The following is a 25,721-nucleotide window of genomic DNA, read 5'->3' as shown; positions in this document are numbered from 1 at the left end:
CATCACACCATATGTAGCTGCCAGGATGGAATAAGCCTGAGCCCATGCTTTCTACTAAACAGTGTAAAGATGATTGTTCCTAATACGGAGAATAAATTTAAGAGCAGTTATTGGTATCACCACAATTCTTGGTTTGATCACTTCAAAAAGATACATTTTTAAGTATCTGCAAACAATTCTGAATAGCCAACTTGTACTAACTCAGCTTCTGTACTACAAGGATAAACTCAAATACACTGACAAGATGACTGAACTGTAATCTTTCATGAAACAGAAAAGGAAAATTAAAGTCAACATTTATATGCTACTCTTCTTCGCAATTAGAGGCACTGTAAAACAGTTCTCTAAGTTCCTAAGACTCAGTAACATTGTGATTAAAGAGTGATTTCAAAGTACTCTGTCAACATATCTAAAACAGAATTCAGTTCAAATTCTCTCAATGCTCGTAGAAGTTAGGTTAGTAAGTATAATTCCATACAGACAGTACCTACTTTTAAACAAGAAATTATACAGTAATCAAGGACCCTGCCTTGTTATAAAAAAGCTGCAGGTGATCAAGACCAGGCAGACTAGAGACTGAATGCAGGGCATGTTCACATCGGTTTTTAAAATCAAATTTTCCTTACATATTACTATAATCAATCAAAACACTGAGTGGAAAAGAAATCACCACTTCTCCCCGTCACTTCCTGAGGAGTTCAGGTAAGTTCATTCTACAATTCCACTCCAGTACTCTTGCCTGGAAAATCCCATGGATGGAGGAGCCTGCTGGCTGCAATCCATGGGGTCGCTAAGAGTCAGACACGGCTGAGCGACTTCACCTTCGCTCTTCACTTTCATGCACTGGAGAAAGAAATGGCACCCCACTCCAGTGTTCTTGCCTGGAGAATCCCAGGGACGAGGGAGCCTGGTGGGCTGCCGTCTACGGGGTCGCACAGAGTCGGACACGACTGAAGCGACTTAGCAGCAGCAGCACCACCATTCTACAATTAAAAGACTAGCGTAAATATGTCTCAAACTTTCTTACCTGCCATTTCATTTGGTAGAGCATAAAACAAGTTTGGATTTGTGATCTCTAAAATGCATGCTTGTACAGTTTTATTAATTGGCAGTTCTATTGTACTCCACTGATCAGCTGAAGAGATGGCTGAAAATACACGAAATACAGTCCTCTCATAAAACAGATAAACTTCAGCATTCAACACTCCCAAAGTCCCAAAATGAAAATCTGTATTTTCATAAAAGACTTTGTTTAATTTTAGGGACTTTGGTGTGCATTACAAAAAAGCTCAACCTATATAACAAGAATCTGTAAACTATGACACTCATATACTTTATTTTTATTTCTATAGTACATTTAATTCTTAAAATTTACTCAAACTTTAAGGGATACATAGCTGTATGATGTACGTTTGTTTACCTGACAAGTAACTACATTAAAAATGAGTATAGTGTTCAATAAAACCCTGTTTCAATAAACATTCAGTTCAGTTACGTCCAATTCTTTGTGACCCAATGTACTGCAGCCCGCCAGGCCTCCTTGACCATCACCAACTTCCAGAGTTTACTCAAACTCCATGAGTTTACTCATGTCCATTGAGTTGGTGATGCCATCTAACCATCTCATCCTCTGCTGTCCCCTTCTGATCCCGCCTTCAATCTTTCCCAGCATCAGGGTCTTTACAAACCTGTCAGTTCTTTGCATCAGGTAGCCAAAGTATTGGAGTTTCAACTTCAACATCAGTCCTTCCAATAATATACAGGACTGATTTCTTTTAGGATGGACTGGTTGGATCTCCTTGCAATCCAAGGGACTCTCAAGAGTCTTCTCCAACACAATTCAAAAGCATCAATTCTTCACCACTCAGCTTTCTTTATAGTCTGACTCTCACATCCATACATGACTACTGGAAAAACCATAGCTTTGACTAGACGGACCACTGTTGGCAAAGTAAGGTCTCTGCTTTTTAATATGCTATCTAGGTTGGTCATAACTTTCCTTCCAGGGAGTAAGCATCTTAATTTCATGGCTGTAGTCACCATCTGCAGTGATTTGGGAGCTCCCAAAGATAAAGTCTGTCACTGTTTCCATTGTTTCCCCATTCATTTGCCATGAAGAGATAGGACCAGCTGCCATGATCTTCGTTTTCTAAATGTTGAGCTTTAAGCCAACTTTTTCACTCTGCTCTTTCACTTTCATCAAGAGGCTCTTTAGTTCTTCAATTTCTGCCATAAGGGTGGTATCATCTGCATATCTGAGGTTACTGATATTTCTCCTGGCAATCTTGATTCCAGCTTGTGCTTCTTCCAGCCCAGCGTTTCTCATGATGTACTCTGCATAGAAGTTAAATAAGCAGGCTGATGATATACAGCCTTGATGTACTCCTTTCCCTATTTGGAACCAGTCTGTTCTTCCATGCCCAGCTCTAATTGTTGCTTCTTGACCTGCATACACATTTCTCAAGAGGCAAGTCAAGTGGTCTGGTATTCCCATCTCTTTCAGAATTTTCTACAGTTTGTGGTGATCCACACAGTCAAAGACTTTGGCATAGTCAATAAAGCAGAAATAGATGTTTTTCTGGAACTCTCTTGCTTTTTTGATGATCCAGCGGATGTTGGCAATTTGATCTCTGGTTCCTCTGCCTCTTCTAAATCCAGCTTGAACATCTGGAAGTTCACGGTTCACGTTCTGTTAAAGCCTCGCTTGGAGAATTTTGACCATTACTTTGCCAGTATGTGAAATGAGTGCAACTGTGAGGTAGTTTGAACATTCTTTGGCATTGCCTTTCTTTGGGATTGGAATGAAAACTGACCTTTTCCAGTCCTGTGGCCACTGCTGAGTTTTCCAAATTTGCTGGCATATTGAATGCAGCTATTTGTAAGGCCTCCTCAGACAGCCATTTTGCTTTTTTGCATTTCTTTTCCATGGGGATGGTCTTGATTCCTGTCTCCTGTACAATATCATGAACCTCCATCCATAGTTCATCAGGCACTCTGTCTATCAGATCTAGTCCCTTAAATCTATTTCTCACTTCCACTGTATAATCATAAGGGATTTGATTTAGGTCATACCTGAATGGTCTATTGGTTTTCTCCACTTTCTTCAATTTCAGTCTGAATTTGGCAATAAGGAGTTCATTATCCGAGCCACAGTCACCTCCCAGTCAAGGAGAGATAAGAAAGCCTTCCTCAGTGATCAATGCAAAGAAATAGAGGAAAAAAATAGAAAGGGAAACACTAGAGATCTCTTCAAGAAAATTAGAGATACCAAGGGAACATTTCATGCAGACGGGCTCAGTAAAGGACAGAAATGGTAGGGACCTAACAGAAGCAGAAGATACTGAGAAGAGGTAGAAGGATACATAGAAGAACTGTACAAAAAAGATCTTCACAACCAAGATAATCACGATCGTGTGATCACTCACCTGAGCCAGACATCCTGGAGTGTGAAGTCAAGGGGGACTTAGAAACATCACTACGAACAAAGCTAGTGGAGGAGATGGAATTCCAGATGAAATAGAATTCCATTCTATTTCAAATCCTAAAGGATGATGCTGTGAAAATGCTGCACTCAATATGCCAGCAAATTTGGAAAACTCAGCAGTGGCCACAGGACTGGAAAAGGTCAGTTTTCATTCCAATCTCAAAGAAAGGCAATGCCAAAGAATGCTCAAACTACTGCACAATTGCACTCATCTCACACACTAGGTAAAGTGATACTTAAAATTCTCCAAGCCAGGCTTCAACAATACGTGAACCGTGAACTTCCAGATATTCAAGCTGCTTTAGAAAAGGCAGAGGAACCAGAGATCAAATTGCCAACATCTGCTGGATCATCAAAAAAGCAAGAGAGTTCCAGAAAAACATCTATTTCTGCTTTATTGACTATGCCAAAGCCTTTGACTGTGTGGGTCACCATAAACTGTGGAAAATTCTGAAAGAGATGGGAATACCAGACCACCTGACTTGCCTCTTGAGAAACCTGTATGCAGGTCAGGAAGCAACAGTTAGAACTGGACATGGAACAACAGACTGGTTCCAAATAGGAAAAGGAGTATGTCACGGCTGTATATCGTCACCCTGCTTATTTAACTTCTATGCAGAATATATCATGAGAAACGGTGGGCTGGAGGAAGCACAAGCTGGAATCAAGACTGCTGAGAGAAATATCAATAACCTCAGATATGCAGATGGTACTACCCTTATGGCAGAAATTGAAGAACTAAAGAGCCTCTTGATGAAAGTGAAAGTGGAGAGTGAAAAAGTTGGCTTAAAGCTCAACATTCGGAAAACAAAATCATGGCATCTGGTCCCATCACGTCATGGCAAATAGATGGGGAAACAGTGGTTGATTTTATTTTGGGGGGCTCCCAAATCACTGCAGATGGTGACTGCAGCCATGAAATTAAAAGATGCTTACTCCCTGGAAGGAAAGTTATGACCAACCTAGATAGCATATTAAAAAGCAGAGACCTTACTTTGCCAACAAAGGTCCGTCTAATCAAGGCTATGGTTTTTCCAGTGGTCATGTATGGATGTGAGAGTTGGACTATAAAGAAAGCTGAGCGCCAAAGAATTGATGTTTTTAAACTGTTGTGTTGGAGAAAACTCTTGAGAGTCCCTTGGATAGCAAGGAGATCAGTCCTGGGTGTTCGCTGGAAGGACTGAAGTTGAAGCTGAAACTCCAATACTCTGGCCACCTGATGTGAAGAACTGACTCATTTGAAAAGACCCTGATGCTGGGAAAGACTGAAGGCAGGAGGAGAAGGGGACGACAGAGGATGACATGGGTTTGGGTGGACTCCGGGAGTTGGTGATGGACAGGGAGGCCTGGTGTGCTGCAGTTCATGGGGTTGCAAAGAGTTGGACACGACTGAGCGACTAAACTGAGTGCAGCACTTTCACAGTATCATCTTTTAGAATCTGAAATAGCTCAACTGGAATTCCATCACCTCCACTAGCTTTGTTCGTAGTGATGCTTCCTAAGGCCCACTTGACTTCACACTCCAGGATGTCTGGCTCTAGGTGACTGATCACACCATCGTAGTTATCTGGGTCATGAAGATCTTTTATGTATAGCTCTTCTGTGTATTCTTGCCACCTCTTCTTAATATCTTCTGCTTCTGTTAGGTCCCTACCATTTCTGTCCTTTACTGAGCCCATCTTTGCATGAAATGTTCCCTTGGTATCTCTTAATTCTTGAAGAGAGCTCTAGTCTTTCCCATTCTATTGTTTTCCTTTATTTCTTTGCATTATTTATGGAGAAAGGCTTTCTTATCTCTCCTTGCTGTTCTTTGGAACTCTGCATTCAAATTGGTATTTCTTTCCTTTGCTCCTTTGCTTTTTGCTTCTCTTCTTTTCACAGCTATTTGTAAGGCCTCCTCAGTTAGCCATTTTGCTTTTTTGCATTTCTTTTTCTTGCGGATGGTCTTGATCCCTGTCTCCTGTACAATGTCATGAACCTCTGTCCATAGTTCATCAGGCACTCGATCTACCTAATCTAGTCCCTTGAATCTATTTCTCACATCCACTATATAGTGATTTAGGTCATACCTGAACAGTCTAGTGATTTTCCCTAGTTTCTTCAATTTAAGTCTGAATTTGGCAGTAAGGAGTTGATGATCTGAGTCACAGTCAGTTCCTGGTCTTGTTTTTGCTGACTGTATAGAGCTTCTCCATCTTTATCTGCAAAGAATATAATCAACATGATTTCTGTATTGACCATCTGGTGATGTCCACGTGTAGAGTCTTCTCTTGTGTTATCAGAAGAGGGTGTTTACCATGACCAGTGCATTCTCGTGGCAAAACTCTGTTAAGACTTTGTCCTGCTTCATTCTGTACTCCAAGGCCAAATCTGCCTGTTACTCCAGGTGTTTCTTGACTTCCTACTTTTGCATTCCAGTCCTCTATAATGAAAAGGACATCTTTTTTGGGTGTCAGTTCTAGAAGGTCTTGTAGGTCCTTATAGAACCATTCAGCTTCTTCAGCATTACTGGTCGGGGCATAGAGTTGGATTACCATGATACTGAAAGAATAAACTTTAAACTAATTACTGTGATACTGAATTCAATAAACATTAAATTGATTTTAATTACCTGTTACTAATCTACTTCCACAAATGGTATTTCTACAGGAAAATTCTGTCACTTGAAATAGCATAATTTTCATAGCCTATAAAAGCCAAGGAGAACACAAATTTAAATAACTGTTTAAAAATGTTACCTTGAAGCCCCGGGGTATCAGTCTGAAGGTCATGCTTATCAACAGGTCTGGTTTTCGCTAAGTCTGTATGTGGTGAACCAGCTTTTAAAACCAGATGTTCATCGATCAGAATATCGCTAATGATTCTGGGATAAGAAGTGGAAAGGTCAGTGAGTTCAATCCCCACTCCGTTTTCAGTGATTTCAACCACTCGGGCTTGGAGTTTCATCCTGGCAACACACGCCTGAAATCTTGCTATGGCTTCTTTACTCCAGCGCTTGTTTCTAGGCTGTATACCTGGCAAATAAGAACAGCATTAACAAGAACTCTGTGCCCCAAAGCTACATTTTTTGCCTCAACAACATCCAGGACTCCCCTTGCCAAGTTCACCATTCAGGTCAGTGATTTTGAATCTTTTCTCAGTAGTCAATTATACACCTACATCCTCTGTGCCTGCGTTGCAGATACTGCATCGGCAGATACAGTACTGGGGTTTCAGGAGACTCAGGGTCTGTCATGACTTTCCTCACTGACTTTATCTTCACCTGACATTTTTCCCAACAGGCAAAAACAGAATTACTGTTTCTAGAGGCCATCATTCTTATATACACAATCGTGAATATCAATTATTCTGATTTTTAAAAACATACTTTCACATAATTTTCCAATGATAATTTTAAAATGTCATCTTAAATGTGAAACCAAAAATTATTTTTCTAGGACAACTTTGACTTATACCCTAATTTTCCTAACAGTGATTCTCAAATGTGGCTGTGCATCTAAATTACCTAGAGGGCTGGTGAACACAGATTTGGGGGCCCCACTCTAGAGTTTCTAATTAAGTAGCAGGTCTTGGGTGGGGACTGAGAATCTGCGTTCTTAACAAGTTCTCATACTGATACTACTCACTGGCTGTAGGGTGGGAGGGGATCACACTTTAAGAAGCACTGACATAAAACATGGTAATTGAAAATAATAATCCAAATCATACTTAGTATAAAATAAGTAAAAAGAAACCAGATATGTGAAAAGAAAAATAAAAAGCATCTAATGCTTCCCTGGTGGCTCAGAGGAGACCTGGGTTCGATCTCTGGGTCAGGAAGATCCCCTGGAGAAGGAAATGGTAACCCACTCCAGTATTCTTGCCTGGAGAATCCCATGGACGGAGAAGCCTGGTAGGCTACAGTCCATGGGATCGCAAAGAGTTGGACACGACTGAGCAACTTCGCTTACTTCACTTACTAATGCTTCCATACATGACTACTATTAACATTTTTGTATGCAACCTTCCATAATCTTTATGTGCATATGGAAATACTCACATGCATATACACTCATAATTCTTTTATAAAGAAATTTTATAATACTAAAAACTTGTAAAAACAATATAAACTTATAAAAATTTTATAATATAAAAAATTACGATGTTAGGCACTATTCAGTGCTTTATACTTTATTTCTCTTTTATTCTTAATGTCTTTTTGAGAAAGGTACAATAATTCTCCAGATGAGCGAAAGGAAGCACATAGTCTAACCAGCTTACCTAAGATCTCACAGCGAGCAGGCAGCAGCGGTGGTTCTAATCTGTTCTCTTAATCACAATACTACCCTGCATCTCTTTTATAACTGGCTTCCTTCACTTAATTCATGAACTGCTCTTCATGTCAACAACACATATTTAACATTTTAATGACTGTGTAATAAGAGCAAACATTTAATGGAACTTTCTGAGTGCCAGACCCTGGTCTAAACATTCACTCAGTAATCCTTACAACATCCTTATGAAATAGGCAACACCACTACCCACTATGGGCTTCCCTGAGGGCTCAGATGGTAAAGCACCTGCCTGCAATGCAGGAGACCTGGGTTCAATCCCTGGGTTGGGAAGATCCCCTGGAGAGGGGAATGGCAACCTACTCCTGTATTCTTGCCTGGAGAATTCCATGGACAGAGGAGCTTGGCAGGCTACACTTCATGGGGTCACAAAGAATTGCATGTGACTGAGTAACACTTTCACTACCCATTATCTGGATCCTCATTTAACCAAGGCTCTATTTCTGGCTATTTAGGTTGTTTTGCTACTATTAACAGGTAGTGAATTTCCATGTAGGTGAACCTGGTGAACTCATAAGACTGTTGTGGGGGGACCAATTATTAGAAGCAAAACTGCTAAGACAAAAGGCTGAACTACTTGAGGCTCTTTGAAACAAAACAGCTTACACAAAATATTAAAATTAGAGATACATTAACACTGAAAAGTTTATGTAATCTAAGTATTAGAAGACAATTGAGAAAATGTCTCATTTTGCATCATACCTACTAACCAGCACTGTATCCCTTGAAATGGAAGTTTTAGAAACTTGGATGGGATCATTTGAAGTTCATCTGCAGTAACTTCTTCAACGTTTCCATAATCCACAAAATGTACTTTAAAGTTTCCATTTGGTAAGATTTCCTTGACCAAAGCACGATACCAATTACTGTCACCTAGATTTAACACAAAGTTTGCAACATGGAGTATTTCCCTTCTATTGAGATTTGAAATTTTCATTTTGAAAAGGACCATCCTTTGTCTAAAGTAGCTAATAAATTTGTTCTTTTTCCAGATGTTACCTTTAGCTTTTAATTCAGAAATCTCAAAATTCATTCTTAGAATCATCTCCAAAGTTTTTATAGCATCACACTTCTACATCTACTATAAAGATTTCATTCATAACCTAACCAGTAAGCAGAATATTAAGAAAAGACTTAATAAACTTTAACATATTTGTCAAACTGGAGGACATAATTCTCTTATTGCTAATGAGACTGTTTTACCTGTTACTTGGTAAATAATATAAAAGATAAACAGAAAAACATGCAATAAAATTAAGGGATTTCATCAAATATATTTTCAAGATAAACATGCAAAGGGTAAGCAGAAGAAACAATGACTCAGGTCTCCCTTTCATTACTATCAGAAATTCTGCAAAGAAAAGCATTTGACAAACTTAAGTAAGAAAAGTATCATTTGGAGCTTCTTGTTGCAAAGAGAGAAGGGAGAAGACATAAGATCTTAAGCATTCATTTAGTTTTGATTATGAAAAATATCTGCCTAAACAACAGGAAGAAAATACACACTAAAAATGAAGTTTGAATGTCAAGGAAAAAAAAAGATTCTAAAGTAGTCAAGATTGTGCCAACTGCAACTTACCTACAAAGAAAGCACAACAAGGTTGCCCGATTTCTGCCTTAAAATCATTAGGCAACTTCTGCTGGCAATATTCTGCTAGTAAGTGGTTCAAATCATTGAGTTCCTTTAGGGCTGAAAGCACAACACACATACGGCATTTAACAGTTTTAAAACATGCTGAGTAGCAGACTTTCCTTTAAAGCTGGAAAGTGTTTTGATCATAAAAACCCAGGTACATTTCCAGACAATTATAAAGTACACCAGATGCCTTTCCCTTTTCCTTATTAAGAATTTGGGCAAGTCAGTCATTATTTAGTTAATATTCTCGGTAAACCCCATACCAACAATTCACTGGGCACAGAGCCACAGTGACGGCAGCATTGTCAGTATGCTCGAGCATGGGCTTTTGCGTGTATACCAGGAAACAATGGACAAGCCTGCACAGAAAGGAAGTTACATACAAGCTGTCCTGAAGGAGTATAAATGAACCACCATGAAATGGGGGGTACAGACAGTGTCTGCTAAGGAAATCCAGAGAGGTGGGCTCTGTGCACTAAAGGTCTCACAGAGAAATCTCAAAGGAGAGGGCTAGAAAAGAAGAGGGCATTCCAGAAAAAGCAATGGCTCTGAGGCAAAGGACCAAATTAAGCAGCCAAAAGCACTTGGTGGGAGCAGTCTGGCAGAGAAGAGTGGAAAGGTGAGCCACTGAAGAAAAGTACCAGAGACGGGCTTAGAAAGACACAGGCCATGGAGAACTGTAAAAGCCATCTTAACATTATACAAAGTAAACGGAGACTATCTTTTAAACACGTGGCAAAGGCCCATTCACAGAAATGGAAATTAAACTGCATCGAGTTAGACCTGTCACCTTTCAGATTAGTCGAAATAAGAATATTTAAGGACACATTGTAGGAAATGGGGTGGGAAAGGGCACTTTCATACACTGCGGAGGGAAGCGGCCTGTCTGACCTCAAGGGCACCCTCCTCAGAGCCCAAGCACACACATCACTCTTATCGTGCACGTCTCTGTGTGTATGCTATACTTAAATGAAGTTAACAATTCAGTTTTTTCAAAAATAAATTTAGGAGACATTCTGTGAAACCTGCTGCTGCTGCTAAGTCGCTTCAGTCGTGTCTGACTCTGTGCGACCCCACAGACGGCAGCCTGCCAGGGCCCCCTCTCCCTGGGATTCTCCAGGCAAGAACACTGGGGTGGGTTGCCATTTCCCTCTCCAATGCATGAAAGTGAAAAGTGAAAGTGAAGTCGCTCAGTCGCGTCAGACTCTTAGCGACCCCATGGACTGCAGCCCACCAGGCTCCTCCGTCCATGGGATTTTCCAGGCAAGAGTACTGGAGTGGGGTGCCATTGCCTTCTCCACTGTGAAACCTAAATTGGTTTAAAAAGGGACACTATTGAAAACAGAAATCATGGCTTACAACAGAATAAAAGGCAACCAAGTATAACCAGGGGGCTTCCCTGGTAGTTCAGATGGTAAAGAATCTGCCTGCAGTGCAGGATATCCAGGTTCAATCCCTGGGTCGGGAAGATACCCTGGAAAAGGGAATGGCAGCTTACGCCAGGATTCTTGTAAATCTTTCCTGGAAACACAAACACCCACTTGGCCCTTACTAAAGAGGGAACAGTATCATCACCCAATCACAAACTTTTATTTATTATCTATGACAATGTAACATAAATAGGTAAGAGTCAACTTACCATCATCCCCTTTAAGCACATGGCAGTAAAATTCTCCAGGACTATCAATCACACAGACCACAACATCCACTGTTTGATCAACAGCAAGTTCAACCCACGTCCACGCCAGTGGATTTTTTGTTTCTATACCCAAGGGAACTGTGAAAATAAATGGACATTTTGCTAAACAAATGGCCAGAATGGTGGGTTGAAGGCAGGAAGAACCTGCTCTCAAAGAACAGAACTTCCAATGACTTTCTTAGTGACTTTATAGGAAAGTTAGTTTATCTCAGAATTAACCATTACTATCTCACTGAATTTCAAATTTCAAATTCACATTTCTGATCAATCTTTAATTTCAAATTTTAGATTCACATTTCTGATCAATCTCTAGCTGCCAGTGACCCAAACACACACTCTGGATGAATGGTTGACTGAAAATGACAAAAGGTACTCAACGTCCATTCTTTTTAAAAATATGAGAACCCATACATTCACAGAGCCATCTGAACTCCAACATAGACATTACCTGGTGGACAATTTACTTACCACTGGCTTCTTTCACGTCACTGGGCTTATCTGTCACAAGCCCCTTGTCCTCCACGGCAAAGCCTGCACTGAGGAGCGCTTTGGTGACACTGATGTGGGGTGTCACAGATCGATCTATAAGTTCCACCAGGGAACTGTTTTCCAACTTGTCCACCACGTTCACTGTGATAATTTTGTTCTGTACAATCTTCTTCATCAGACAAACAGCTTCTGGAGTCCAAATTCCTAATGATGGCTTTACTCCTAACAAAGAATTTTTGAAAGAATGTTCAAATACTTCTTATCGCAACCATCTAGAAATTTAGCTCCTAATTTCCACAAAGTTAACCGTAAGGAATCTATGACAAACACTGGAACCAGCAAATTCCACTGGAGAAGGATTTTCTAGACATGAAAATGAAAGCAAAATTACAAAGTCTGTAAAAAGCTTCTATATTTCTAACCATCATAAATCCATTGACATGAAATGTCCAAAGAAGCAAACCTATTAGACAGAAAGTAGATTAGTGGTTGCCTGGGAAGCTAGGATTAACTACAAATGGGCATAAGAGATCTCAGTGGGGTGACGGAAACGTTCCAAAACTGGGCTATGGAGATGATGGTGCAACTCGATAAATTTACTAAACATCACTGAATTACACACCTAAAGCAGTGACTTTCATGGTATATAAATTATAGCTCAATAAGGTTAAGAAAATCATAAACAACAGTATAAAACAATCGAAGAAGAAACCCGGTCACTGACACTGATGTATGAAACATCTGTAGTATTTACTGAAAGGGCACTTACACAATCAACAACCCTAACGTTATGCATAGTCGTTTCATAAAACTAAGAGCCACGTAACTTACGAGAAAACCTCCGATCTCACTTGTAATGCAACAGACTAAAATGTTTTCGTTTATCAAAATTAGCCAAGATGAAATAACACAGAAGTATCTATTTGGCACACTGACGAGTGAAGGAACTGACTCCCTCCTACATTTCTGGCAGGTGTGTAAAGCAGGTCCACCTTTTCCAGAGAACTCACAAAACAGGTACATAGACACGAAAAGCAGACCTCCAACACCTCCACTCCACCTAAGGAGGCATTTTGCAATATAACTATATTTTACAACCTATCCCAAGGAAATGATCTTTCTAAAAAATTAATTTTTAAATTGAGGTACATTTGATTCACAGTACTGCATTAGTTTCAGGTGTACAACACAGTAATTCAGTATTTTTATACTCCACTCAAAGTTATTATAAAATATTGGTTATATTCTCTGTCCTGTACTATATATCCATACAGCTTATTTAATTTATACATAACAGCCCGTATCTCTTCCTAACAAAATGATCTTGGATAGGTTGTGAAATGTAGTTAAAAGAACACTGCTAGTAGCAAAAACTTGGAAAGATCCTTCCGATAAGCGGATACTAGTTAAATTACGGTACTTTGAATCAAAGTTGTAGAAGCCAATCTTTTCAGTTGGAAAGAAGCTCCTGCTCCTAGAGGGGCACATTACACGTACAGCAATTTCTAAGCATACTATCATTCATGTTCTTATTGTTTTTACAAGCAGTGAAAATAAAAGTCTCTCAGTCGTGTCCAGCTATTTACCACCCTACAGACTGTAGCCCACCAGGCTCCTCTGTCCGTGGAATTCTTCAGGCGAGAATAGTGGAGTGGGTTACCATTTCCTTTCCAGAGAAATCTTCCTGACCCAGGGATCGAACCCAAGTTTCCCACATTACAGGCAGATTCTTTACCACCTGAGATCCCTGGGTCAAGAAGATCCCTAGAGAAGGAAATGACAACCCACTCCTGTATTCTTACCCCAAAACTTCCATGAACAGCAGAATTTAAAAGCAGGTTTCCCCCTAATACACACAACTGACAAACTGCTGTGGTTATATTAAAAGGCAAGACCTATAAATAAGGAAGGAATAATCAATTTCATAAACACAGGTATATTCAATTTTATTATAGATTGCAAGGGCTTCCCTGGTAGCTCAGATGGTAAAGAATCCACCTGCAATGTGGGAAACCTGGGTTCAGTCCCTGGGTTGGGAAGATCCCCTGGAGGGAGGGCATGGCAACCTACTGCAATATTCTTGCCTAGAGAATCCCCATGGACAGAGGAGCCTGGTGGCCTACAGTCCACCAGGTCCCAAAGAGTCAGACACAACTGAGCGACTAAGCACAGCACAGATAGCAAAAGAGTCACCTGTATTTCCCAAACGTTTTATTAAGGATTATTTTTGCATTAAGGTAAGTTGTACCTAAACATATTCCTTGATCACTAGTTTAATTTCAATTCCAATGCTCTTACTTTAGGTTTCAGTATTTTAAGAATATGAGAACCATAAAAATTACATACCTGCCAGCACACACTTTATAGCTTGCATTGGCAATTCCAGCAACTTGGGAGTTATGGGGCAAAGTCTTGTCAAGCTAAGGATCTCAAAGTTTCCATAGTCTACATATCCGACCAGTACAGATTCCTCAGAAGCATAAGCCAGAACAGAGGCACGGTACCACTGGTCATCCTCTGAAAAGAGAAGAGACTCACTGGAAATGTTTTTCTAAGGTAGACATAAACAAAAACCTTCCCTCCTCAATTCAGATGGTCATTTAGACTCTCTTTTCATGTAACATCAAGCTTTCCTGAACAACGTGTGCTCATGCAACCCTGCTACTTTTGCCTATCGGAAGCTTGCAGCTCCTAAAATGTCACTTTCACTCAGCCCTCACTAGGCCACTCAGGTTGCATGCTGCTATCGCTATTTCCTTTCATGCTTTGTCTCCCTAGGAGACAGTTAACTCCATTAGGACTGGGAAGATGTCCTGGTCATGTAAGTGAGTCCATGAAGTCTTGATCAACTATAGAATACCTGACAGTATGAGTCGACCGGACTCCATCACCCAAGCCCCAGATTTACTGCAGGCCTACTTGGATCTGCCCTTTCGGGAGAGCCACTGGACTGCCCTTCAGCAGATGCCTGAACCCGGTCATCACAGGGTCATCATCTGAGCAGCAACCGAGGCTGGGCCTCCAGACCCTCTTCCTGGTCCAAAGAAAACTAGCCAAGACATGACTCTGGGCGGTTCCGCATTCCCAAATGATATAAACAAGTACCTGTATCAGTCTCCCAAACTAAAGACTTGATAAGATAAAAACCTCCTACACCACCACACCCTCAAAGCCTGTTCACAGGCTTCCTCCCGCACACACTTTGATTCTGCTTAATTGGATACATTTTAAAATATAATTGGTGCAGGACAAACTTCAAATGCAGCCATCTAACGCAAACCCAAGATTCTGTTTCATTTGTTGGTTCAGTTCAGTTTCGTCGCTCCAGTCATGTCTGACTCTTTGTGACCCCATGGACTGAAGCACACCAGGCTTCCCTGTCCATCACCAACTCGTGGAGCTTGCTCAAACTCATCAAGTTGATGAGGCCATCCAACCATCTCATCCTCTGTCATCCCTTTCTCCTCCTGCCCTCAATCTTTCATTTGTTGGTACCTAATTGTAAGTAGAAAATTTAAGACCACTCCCTTCTCCTTACCGGAGAACTGAGCACAGCAGATGTCACCAATGGTGGGATAGAAATCCGAGCGTGGAGGTACCTGGCTGCAGTACTCGCCAAGCGACCTCTGAAGCTCAGCAAGCTTACCTGGAGACAAAGACCACATCTTAAACCACAGAAAAGCAAGTCTACATGTTACCTGCACATCTGCAGGTGAAGTCTCTTGACAGATGGGGTACGACATATTGACAACACGGATCAAGATTTACTTACGCCCACTTTGTAGCTGTTGACAAAAGAAGTCTTCTGGAGTCTGAACATGGGCGACCACGCCACAAAACTCATCACCTACATTCAGAGTCAACACTTTGGGGATGAGGTCACTTCTGTCCACGACAATTTTATTTTCAGCCATCATTTTTCTGACATCTTCAAGATCACCTTATCAGAAAACAGACAGGCAAGCCATTCTGGTTTCCTTAATCCCATCCCCTGGTTTTTCAGACCTTCCTGTGCTCTTTCACACTTCTAGGCCTCACTACGTGCTGCTCCTTTTTCCAGAAAATACTCCCAGATCGCCCAACAACCTGAGTCTTTCCTGCTCAGTATGACGTCACTGCAAAAGGCTTCCCTCCGAGTCTGGGTCAGGTGCCCTTCCCAGCGTCCCCAGTACAGACCTGTGCTTCTGCTGCCAGTCATTTAACCACCTCTTCCCTCTGGGCCTTCCCTGGTGGCTCAGACGGTGAAGCATCTTGCTTATAACATGGGAGACCTGGGTTCGATCCCTGGGTCAGGGAGATCCTCTGGAGAAGGGAATGGCAACCCACTCTAGTACTCGTGCCTGGAAAATCCCATGGACGGAGGAGCCTGGTAGGCTATAGTCCTTGGGGTCGCAAAGAATTGGACAGGACTGAGCGACTTGCCTTCTACTTCCTTCCCTCTGGGCCTGCACTGCCCACAGGTATTCTGCTGGGCGGCTTTTGTTCCTTCCCCTGGACCCCTTGGTACCATCTGTTACTGCTGATGACTCCTGCTCAGAAGACTGACTCTTCTGTTATTCTGGCAACATCCTCAACGTTCTCTTTCCACCTCTCCCATCACAGCTTCTACCTTGGTATTGTAAGCCCAGGTTCACCTCCCTCACTTTACCGTCTCCCTAAGACACCACCATCATTAATGGTTCCAACCGTGACTACTTCTAGACCATGAAGCGTTGGGTTTTCGCCTCCAGATGGCAAAAAACTACCGACAGCTTTTTAGCAAGCCTGTCACATCGAGATTTATGTTTCAGGGATTTCATATAGGCAGTATTATAAGAATACAGACAGGAGACAAGAGATAAATTGGAAGGCTATTGCAATGATCCATGAATGATAAAGACTCCTGAACCAGAAAAATGGTAGGGGGAAAAAAAAAGATTTTTTAAAAAGAAAGGGAAAATAAATATACAAATGCTATTTAGGAAGAAGAACTAATAAAGGTCTAGCAACCAATTATACAGAATAAGAGATGGGAGCTGAGAGATAAAGTAGATTTGAGAAGGACCAGTTTCTCCATGACAGGATGTGTCCCATCACAGCATTGTTAATCTGGCAATCATGTCTGAAAGAATGAGAGGTAGAAAATAAAGTGCATCTACATCTAAAGTAATTGGAAAAAGAGCAAAAAAAAAAAAAAAAAAGGGAGAAAGCAGACTACAAAAAGCCATACATAAGGCTAGGCAAAGAGGAAAGAAAATGCTAACAGCAGAACTTCTTGGTGTTCTTGTTAAATGAAAACTACACAATTAAATAAGTGGAAAATTTAAGAAGAAATACCACCCTACCAGAAGAGAATGTTATAGCCCTATTTATTATTACCAGCATGAGAAGGAAGGAGGAAATACAAATCAAAGTATGGAAATGTTAGCTAAAAATCCCTCAGCTCAAAGTGTTGTGATGTTTAGTATTTCATAATCTCTGGTAATTATAAAATGGAGAATTAGCTGATAGGAGAGGGAAGGAAAACAAGCAGGGAAAACTGATTAGAAATAAGGAAATAATATACTACTAAATTCAAAAGTATCATTTTTCTTCTATCAAGTTTACAGAATGGTTATCATTTCCATTAAATCTGACAGTGTGATAGTTGTGCCTTTTTCATTTAGTAGAGAATATATTCTTCAATAACTAAAATCACTATACCGCTCAGTATTAATCTGTATACTCACTTGAATCTGTACTTTGCTTCTTAGAATTTTGTCCCTTAGGTTTCAAACCATATCCCATTTCTATGAGCACATGGTCTAAGAATTTTCCTAAAAGTGATTCAGAAAACATATGTCCATTGAGATGTACCAAGTATTAGAGAAAGAGAATAAATACAAAACAAATGCATCATAGTCACACGATTTAAAGATTATAAGTATTCGCACACTGGCCTACTTTTTTTTAAACTAGTTCAGCTTCTATGTGAAAAACATAGTTTATTAACGCTCACCTTTAAAAGCTGAGGCAAAAAACCCCAGCATTACTTGACAAAAAACTTAATAAAAATATTTCACTTAAAAATTATGACTAACATGAAAGATTTAGCTACCACCTCACTGGCATGCTTAGAATAATCACCATTTACAAGAAAAAATAAATTTGAGATATAAGACGACTTCATCTCAGATTTAAGGTATGGTTGAGAAATATCAACAGTATCCAAAAGCTCAAGTCATAGCATGAAACATACACTGCAAAGAAACAAAACATACAGATTTTATACTTCCATTTCACAGAAGGGTGAACTGAATTTTCTACCAAGTAATCAACCAACGATGGGTCTCAAAATCAAGAGTCAATTAAAAGCTCATAAAGGGAATATAAGAAGTCACTTTTAAAATATGTACAAAGCCATAAAGGAAGAATAGGATCTCAAACTGCTTCCATTTCTACAACTCAAATTCTTGTTGTTGTTATTTGCTAAGTCATGGTGGACTCTTTGTGACCCTATGGACTATAGCCCTCCAGGCTCCTCTGTCCATGGGATTTTCTGGGCAAGAATACTGGAGTGGGGTGCCATTTCCTTCTCTAGGAGATCTTCCCTGACCCAGCAGAGGAGCCTGGTGGGCTATGGTCCATGGGGTCGCAGAAGAGTCAGACATGACTTAGCAATTAAACAACAACAATGCTAACCAAATCCAGTTTTGTGAAGTTCTGTGAAAAAGCTCTCATGATGAGGATGGACAAATTCAGAGAGAAATTCCTGAATTCTCCCAGTAAATGAGTAGAAATTAGGAATAAATATTACAGTAGCTGTATAAAAAAGATAATACAGGTTTCCGATACTAAGTCTAGATCTAGCTCTTAATATACTCAATTCTATAAGCTCATGCTTTGTCTCTGACAAACTGCCAACTCCAACAGCAGAGCCACGGCCGTATCTTCCATCGCAATCTAAACGACTCCAGACTAGGGCTTACTTGGTCTCACTTCATGCTTCTATTTCTTTCCTGTGTCACACTAAGTGCTCCCCTTAAAAAGAAAGAGTCAGATCTTACCTGAACTTGTCATAACATCCACAGCAAAGGTAACCCCTTCTTCCTCTTTTAAGATGTCCACTATCTTTAAAGAGCAGTACTGCTCCATTAACAGCGATTTAACAGTTTTGATACAATCATTGCTCCAATTTCCCTCTGCCGGGATAACACTGGCCACAAAGCATCTTATGGCCTGAAAGATTTTATGCAAGGTACTAGAGATTAGTATTTGAAAATGACTTTTTTCTCATTATGTAAAGATTTTTTTTTTAAGAACGAGGTATTTCATGCTGAAGATTTATCAAAAATCTTCAAGTACGAACCTGATAAACAATTTTGTGAATAAGTATTTGTCCCTCTTGATATTCTATCCACAACATTTTGCCTTTTGGGACTTGAAGCTTGAGAAATCCATGAGAAGATAGTAATTATCCCTCAACTACACGTAAATTCCAATCGATTTCAAATAATGTAATAAATATAGAAATGACTGCTTCTAAGGAGCAGACTGATAAAATGTCCCTAAAAATGCCAAGTTTCTCACCTGTGGCAGTACTTTAAGTAAGGCCTAATAAAGTGGAGCCAAGAAAGTCCATTAGTATTTCTCTACATAGTAAAAGAGATATCAATTGGTACTTTTTCATAATAACCATGGCAAAAGAACATGCAAATACTGTGTCCATCAAAACATAAAACACAGCTTCTTTGGGACACTAGTAGGAATTTAGAAAGTAAAAGAGACTCACACAAGGAGGAAACAAGTCAATTTTCCTGTTTAGTTCGTGAATTCTGTTTATTGGGATTATTTCTTCATTTCCATAATCAATATATAAGACTTGTGCCACCTTCTGCAGCAGATCAACATCTTGAATTATCACTCTGTTCCAGGTCTGAAAGTGAAATATGACAGCATTCTGCTTCAAAGCAGCATTTCACAACCTTAGGTTTAAAAACTCTCAATCAATCTACAGAACTTGCTAAGGAAAGGTTACTGTTCTGTTCTGAAATGCTCCATTACCAAGTTAACTTACTAAGAATCTGGCTCAGAATTCCCCAAATTTGTCCATTTTAGATGCTTTAGTATGCACAATCCCCAGGCTATTCTAGCCCAGCAGACTTGGCTATGCAAAATAAACACAAGCTCTAGGACTCTTACCCACCCAGCAATTGAGGAGCCTACAGGTAGAGTTGGAGAGGCCTTGGGCATGAAGGAAGTAAGCAAACAGGCCTAGCCTCCTGACTGAGGAAGAAAAACTGCATTGTGACCAGAATCTCACCCCAAGCCATCTAACCCATCATTAAGAGCTCTGGTGACGAGCTGATAGAACCAAAGTAAATTAAAACATCTTATTTAATAATTCATTTCATTAGGGGTTACCTGATCAACAGTGTACTTGGCAACACAAATTTCCCCCTTCACAGGAACATACTCTTCTTCATGTGCCTTATTTGCATAAGTTTCCTTTAAGCTCGCAGAGAGTTGGTTCATGTATTCTAGAACTTCTGAAGAATATAACTGCACATAGAAGTCACCTGGGTGTTTGAATTCAGTAACTGTACCCTTTCAAAGACAGAAAGTTGTAGTAATTTGCTGAGAAATACAGCAAATGTTAATTCTATAAAGCTTTGTAACAAGATACAAAAAGTGTTATAAGCAGTATCTGCAATTTGTATCAATTTCAGTACTATTTTGGAGCTATCTTATAAATTCAAATTAAACACGGGAAACAAGGAAAAAAGTCTGTAGTGCTTTGGAGCTCTATGGAAATTAAACAGCAAATACCTTTATTTCCATGGTCTTCCTGAGTTGTAGGCTTCTCAAATCAGAAAACATTATTTTATCAGCATAAACAGCTCTTTCTTTAGTAATTCTGAGAGGACAGTCACTCTGGTTTGAAAAAAAAAAAAAACCACATAAGTGAGTTACTTTACAAGCACCCTTTTAAATACCATGGCTGGGATTTGCTAGAATCAAGGTCAAAACAGCTCAGGTTTGAACAAAAGCATAGAGAAATAACATATCTTCAAGAGTCATTAAAACAAACTGTCCACAGGCAGAGTACAGAGCATGGGGACCACCCAAGAATCAGCCATGGTGGTGATAACGATGTTGAGCTTATTTTAAAAAGGGGAGGGGGAGGGGAAGTGGAGGAGGCAGTGTTTTAAGTTTCTCTTGTTTTATAGGGATGTGTTTTCTTTTTGAAAGTAGAAGCCAGGACCAGTTAGAGAAGACTACAATTTATCTATAAAATATGAGTTGGATTCAGTGATACTTTCCAGATTAAAAATGATTTACTTCACATAGCTACCTAAATGGAAGAAAGGTATTAACAGGAAAAAAATGTTCTTTTAGATAACAGGGCCCTATCAGAATCCAGTACACAAAGCTAGAGAGCTGTGCACACAGGGACTATAAAAAGAAAGGACTCTCAGTCGTCCGCCTACAGCCAGACACAGCATCTCAAGTCCTTTTTAGGAAAAAAACAAAAAACTGCTGGGCATCAACAATTCTTGTAGACCTCCGAAGATCACTAGGGTATACAGATTTATTTAACAGGGGGAAAAAAAAAAACAGAACACTGGTGAAATGGAGAAATAAGTCATAAATATTTTATTTAGCTTCAGTCCTCTTATTTTGAAATAATGGGCATTATTAAAAATTTGCTCTTAGGGCAAAGAAAGAGTATAAATATATCATACCTCATCTTTCACTTCCATGTTCTTTGTTTCAAAAGGTGATTTATAATCTTTAAGTTTGTGGAAACTGAAATAAAGCAACCAATTATAAAACATATGGCACAGAACCAATTAATGGTAGCATAATTGTGGTGGGGCCACAGCTATGTTAAATTCTCCAGAAAACCCAGAAAGAGCAAAACAGCTTTTTCCAGAGAGAATCACAGTAGTAATGCGGTAATACAACCCACGCTGGCTATGCAATGGTCTGCTCTGTGCACAGGTGTGCTTTTGCCAAAAGCCACCTAATGAAAGGGAGACAGTCCCATTCTCCAAGCCTCAGTGTTCCTAACTGCAAAATGGGAATAATCCCTACGTTACCTAAAACAGACTTCTGAGGATCCAAAATTATACAGCTGTTCACTTCGGATTTGTACATTCTATGTTATACTTCAGTAAAAAAAGTAAAAAGGAACAACATTTACATACTTATGCCTGTTTACCTGATTTGATTCTATACTACCAAAAAAAAAAAATAAACCCCATATTTTAAAATAGCCTCTAATGAAATTTTTAAAACTCACACTTACTTTTGCTGGACAGGTTTGCACACAATTTTGTGGGCTGCCCAGTCCCTTCTCTGGCATAGGCTGGAGCAGTAGTACGTCTGCTTACACTGTGAGCACCTCAGCGACCCTAAAGAAGACAGCCCGTGACAACACCAGTGTGTTAGTGCAAATATCTGTCACCAAGAGCAAGACAGATTCAAAGACCAGACATATCAAACGCCACTCTATTCATCATATCAAGGAGACTATGTGAAGAGGATCATGCTGTTTACGATTCCTGGTTAAGACTGGACTTTTAAAGCTCTCTTGAACTACAGAAAAAGGGGAGTGCCGAGATGAAAACCAGGAGGACGACAGACTGGAACCACCACTGACTTCCCTTGAGTAGAACCCAGAACGCGTGCTGGAAAAGGAACAATCAAAGGGGACAGAAAGTCTGGGGTGGTGGAATCAGTGCACAAACAGAGCCTCACGAGGTTCACCTTGTGCTGTTAAAAAGCACAGAACAAAACCAACGGGACAACCACACCCAGAAAAACCCAGGAAGTTTCTGGAATGAAGCTGAAAGAAAAAATGCTATCGGTATCCAGACAGACGAAAACAAGTTATCTAAAAAACAAAACAAAAACCCACAAAATTAGGCTGACCTCGGATGCCTCCGCTCAAAAAGAAATAGGAAAAAGGGAGCGAATATCCAAACAGACAGTAAGCACAGGAAAACTGCTTGAGATCACTGATCACGAGGGGAAATGAAAATTAAAACCACAGAGAGAGACCACCACACACACCCATGAGAAGAGCTAAAACTAAAAGGACTGGAAATACCAAATGTTGACAAAAGATGTGGAGCAATCAGAACTCAACAAGAGAGGGAATGCAAAATGGGACAACTCTTTGGTTTGACTTTTTCTTATAAAGTGAACCATATATCTACCTTTGACTCAGCAATGCCACTCCCTAGGTCTGCACCCAAAAGAAATGAGACCCTATGTCCACACAAAGATATATGCAAAAATACGGAGAGCTCCATTCATAATAGCCAAAAGGTGGACACAAGCAAAATGTTCAATAGAACATATACACCAACTGTGGTATCACACAGTGAAATGCTACTCAGCAACAAACAAAAAAATTAATTGTACATGCAACAACATGGATTAAACTCAGGAATATTTTCTAAACAGAAAAAGCTCCACACAAAAAGAGTCCATACTGTATGATTCCATTTATAAGAAATTCTGTAACTGGAAAAATTAAATTATGGTCAAAACACCACAGTGGTTGCCTCAGGCGGGGCAGGTATATGACTGAGAAGGGACAAGAGAGAACTTTCTGAGGAGACGGAAATCTTCATTTTGACAGGGCTGAGTTTGTGCACTTCAGTGCATATTATATTTTACTGAATATCTCAAGAGTATAAAAATAATCAAGCAAAGAAGCAGTAAGAGTGGGAAGATATGGATGAACAAGAATGGTAGGATGTTGGCAGCTGCTGAAGCTCAGAAATGGGTGTATGATGTATACACTCATCTGTTTATGTTTTACATAAAAATATTTTTCTAATGTGAAAAGGAATAATTCAACAGGCAATACTGGAGTAGGTAGCCTTTTCCTTCTCCAAGGATCTTCCCAGCCTAGGGATCAAACCCAGGTCTCCCGCATTGCAGGCGGATTCTTTACCAGCTGAGCCACAAGGGAAGCCTAAGAATACTGCAGTGGGTAGCCTATCTCTTTCTCCAGGGAATCTTCCTGACCCAGAGAATCAAACCCGGGACTCCTGCATTGCAGGCAGATTCTTTACCAACTGAGCTATCAGGGAAGCCCAATCCAACAGGCGTCTGAGAGCAATATGTTTACCAAACAGACCGCAGCGATGGCAGGTTGTCGATCGAAGAGGAGGTCCTAAGGAGTTGAAGAGTGCTGGATTATTTATAGACAAGGAATTCTCAACCAACTTGTGTACTTTCTTTGACTTTGCGGGAGGCACATGATTGCTAGGCTTCTATGAAGAAAAGAGAAGAGCAGTATTAAAACTTGGTAAGAATATTCTGTTTTCTTTTATTTGTTAAATATAGATTTGGGATTTCGTTTCTGAGAAGTATATTAAGTAGATGTACTTTTCCTTACTCCTACCATTAATTATAACTGAACACCTTGGACTTACATGGAAAAACACAGAGCAACTCTGAAGGAAGGCAGAAGACAGACGAGCTACCCTGGGGCCCGAAGAAGGACCCAAATGGGGTACTGGAGAAGCCAGAAACACCCAAAGGCACAGACAATAAAAGCCCCGGCAAAAAGCCTGCTCGCTCGCTCTCTGGCCAAAAGACCAAGAAAGGGGCAGCCCAGCAAGACAGAAAACCTTAATCAGTAACTGCTCTGGACAATCACCACAGAAAAAAACTGTGGTCCCCCTCTCACCAGCAAAGGTAGACCGGGCAGCCTACACCTCCACCTGCACCAGGGCACTGGGAGGTACCCCTCTCTCCCACCCGGGGATATGGGAGAAGGTCAACAGAGCAGGGAGCCAGTACTTCATCCCTGTGGGGGTCTCCCTGCAGAGGCCATGTGGAAGGCCTGGACTTTCTCCTGGCAGTAATGAGTGTCCCTCTTACCCCCATCACCACTACCACTGGGGTAGTTAAGAGGAAGCCTGGTAGACAGTCAGGATTTTCCACCGGCATTCAACAGGAATGTGTGGAGTCTCTCCAGATCCTCCCATCTCCAGTCCCCCCTCACAACACAAGTAGAGAGGATGTCGTAGGGGGGCACGGGGAGGGGGGTAAGGACACTAGGGAGCTGAGCTCCCATCCTTGTCCAGCTGAGCACATTCTGGGCCATAAGTCACACAGACAACGGTGTTCTCTGACTACAATGGACTCGCATTACAGATCAGTAGCAGAATGAGAACAGATAAGCTCCACACATTTGGAAACTAGACAATACACTTCTAAATAACGCATGTATCACTAAGACAGAAATTTATAGCACTGAAGTCACACATTAGAAAAGAGGAAAGTCTTAATACTGTAAGTTCTCATCTCAAGAACCTAAACAATAAGAATAAAACATGCCCAAAGCAAGTGGAAGGAAGGAAACAATAAAGATAAAAGTAGAAATCAATGAAATTAAAAATAAAACTGGGAGGAAAAAAGTCAAACATGATCTGGTTGATTGAAAAGATTAACAAAATTGATAAATCTCCAGCAAGACTAACAATGGAGAAAACAAAGGCAGAAATCATTAATATCAGGAATAAAATAGGACCATTAAGAAACAAAGATGATAACGGAATACTTCAAACAACTCTACATAAATTTCACAATGTGGCAAAAGAGACCAATTCCTGAAAAATCACAAATTATCATAATATGAAATAGATAATTTGAATAACCCTATAAATATTAAGGAAAATGAATAATTTTAAAACTCCCAAAAAAGAAATCTTCAAGCCCAAATGGCTTTTACTATTGGAGAATACTACCAAATGTTTAAAGAATTTACAGTGATTCTATACAATCTCTATCCCAAAAAACTAGTGTTATCTTGACACTCAAACTATACAAAGACAATAAAAAAGAGAAAATTACAGACAAAACTTATGAAAATGGATACAAAAATCCTTATTCAAAGCAATACTAGATATAATTCAGTAATATATAAAAAATAATTATACATCATAACCAAGTGGTGTTTATTCCAGAAATATGAGACTAGTTAAATTAAAAAAAAAATCAATGTAATCTACCAAATTAACAAGCTAAAGGGGAAAAGAATCACAACAGTATCAATGAATGAAGAAAAAGCATTTAAAAAATTCAATACCTCATGAT

General features: G+C 40.0%; 1 protein-coding gene across 1 annotated transcript in view; it reads right to left on the bottom strand.

Moving 5' to 3' along the window:
* Nucleotides 1-25,721, bottom strand: part of TDRD1 (tudor domain containing 1) — a 51,715-nt gene that overhangs the window by 10,638 nt on the left and 15,356 nt on the right. Inside the window, exons 4-20 of the mRNA XM_040254442.1 lie at nucleotides 23,746-23,890; nucleotides 21,910-22,015; nucleotides 21,344-21,407; nucleotides 20,427-20,531; nucleotides 20,022-20,204; nucleotides 19,390-19,533; nucleotides 18,665-18,836; nucleotides 17,348-17,434; nucleotides 15,412-15,579; nucleotides 15,178-15,285; nucleotides 13,986-14,156; nucleotides 11,619-11,861; nucleotides 11,091-11,228; nucleotides 9,395-9,505; nucleotides 8,518-8,688; nucleotides 6,223-6,498; nucleotides 1,028-1,147 (exon numbers count right to left, since the gene is read on the bottom strand). Of these exons, the coding sequence (XP_040110376.1) occupies nucleotides 1,028-1,147; nucleotides 6,223-6,498; nucleotides 8,518-8,688; nucleotides 9,395-9,505; nucleotides 11,091-11,228; nucleotides 11,619-11,861; nucleotides 13,986-14,156; nucleotides 15,178-15,285; nucleotides 15,412-15,579; nucleotides 17,348-17,434; nucleotides 18,665-18,836; nucleotides 19,390-19,533; nucleotides 20,022-20,204; nucleotides 20,427-20,531; nucleotides 21,344-21,407; nucleotides 21,910-22,015; nucleotides 23,746-23,890 (2,512 nt within the window). The remainder of the gene's footprint in view (nucleotides 1-1,027; nucleotides 1,148-6,222; nucleotides 6,499-8,517; nucleotides 8,689-9,394; nucleotides 9,506-11,090; nucleotides 11,229-11,618; nucleotides 11,862-13,985; nucleotides 14,157-15,177; nucleotides 15,286-15,411; nucleotides 15,580-17,347; nucleotides 17,435-18,664; nucleotides 18,837-19,389; nucleotides 19,534-20,021; nucleotides 20,205-20,426; nucleotides 20,532-21,343; nucleotides 21,408-21,909; nucleotides 22,016-23,745; nucleotides 23,891-25,721) is intronic.

The sequence above is a fragment of the Oryx dammah genome, unplaced genomic scaffold (genome assembly GCF_014754425.2).
Source record: "Oryx dammah isolate SB20612 unplaced genomic scaffold, SCBI_Odam_1.1 HiC_scaffold_14, whole genome shotgun sequence".
Taxonomy (NCBI): Eukaryota; Metazoa; Chordata; class Mammalia; order Artiodactyla; family Bovidae; genus Oryx; species Oryx dammah.
This window is presented reverse-complemented; position numbering and strand designations above follow the sequence as displayed.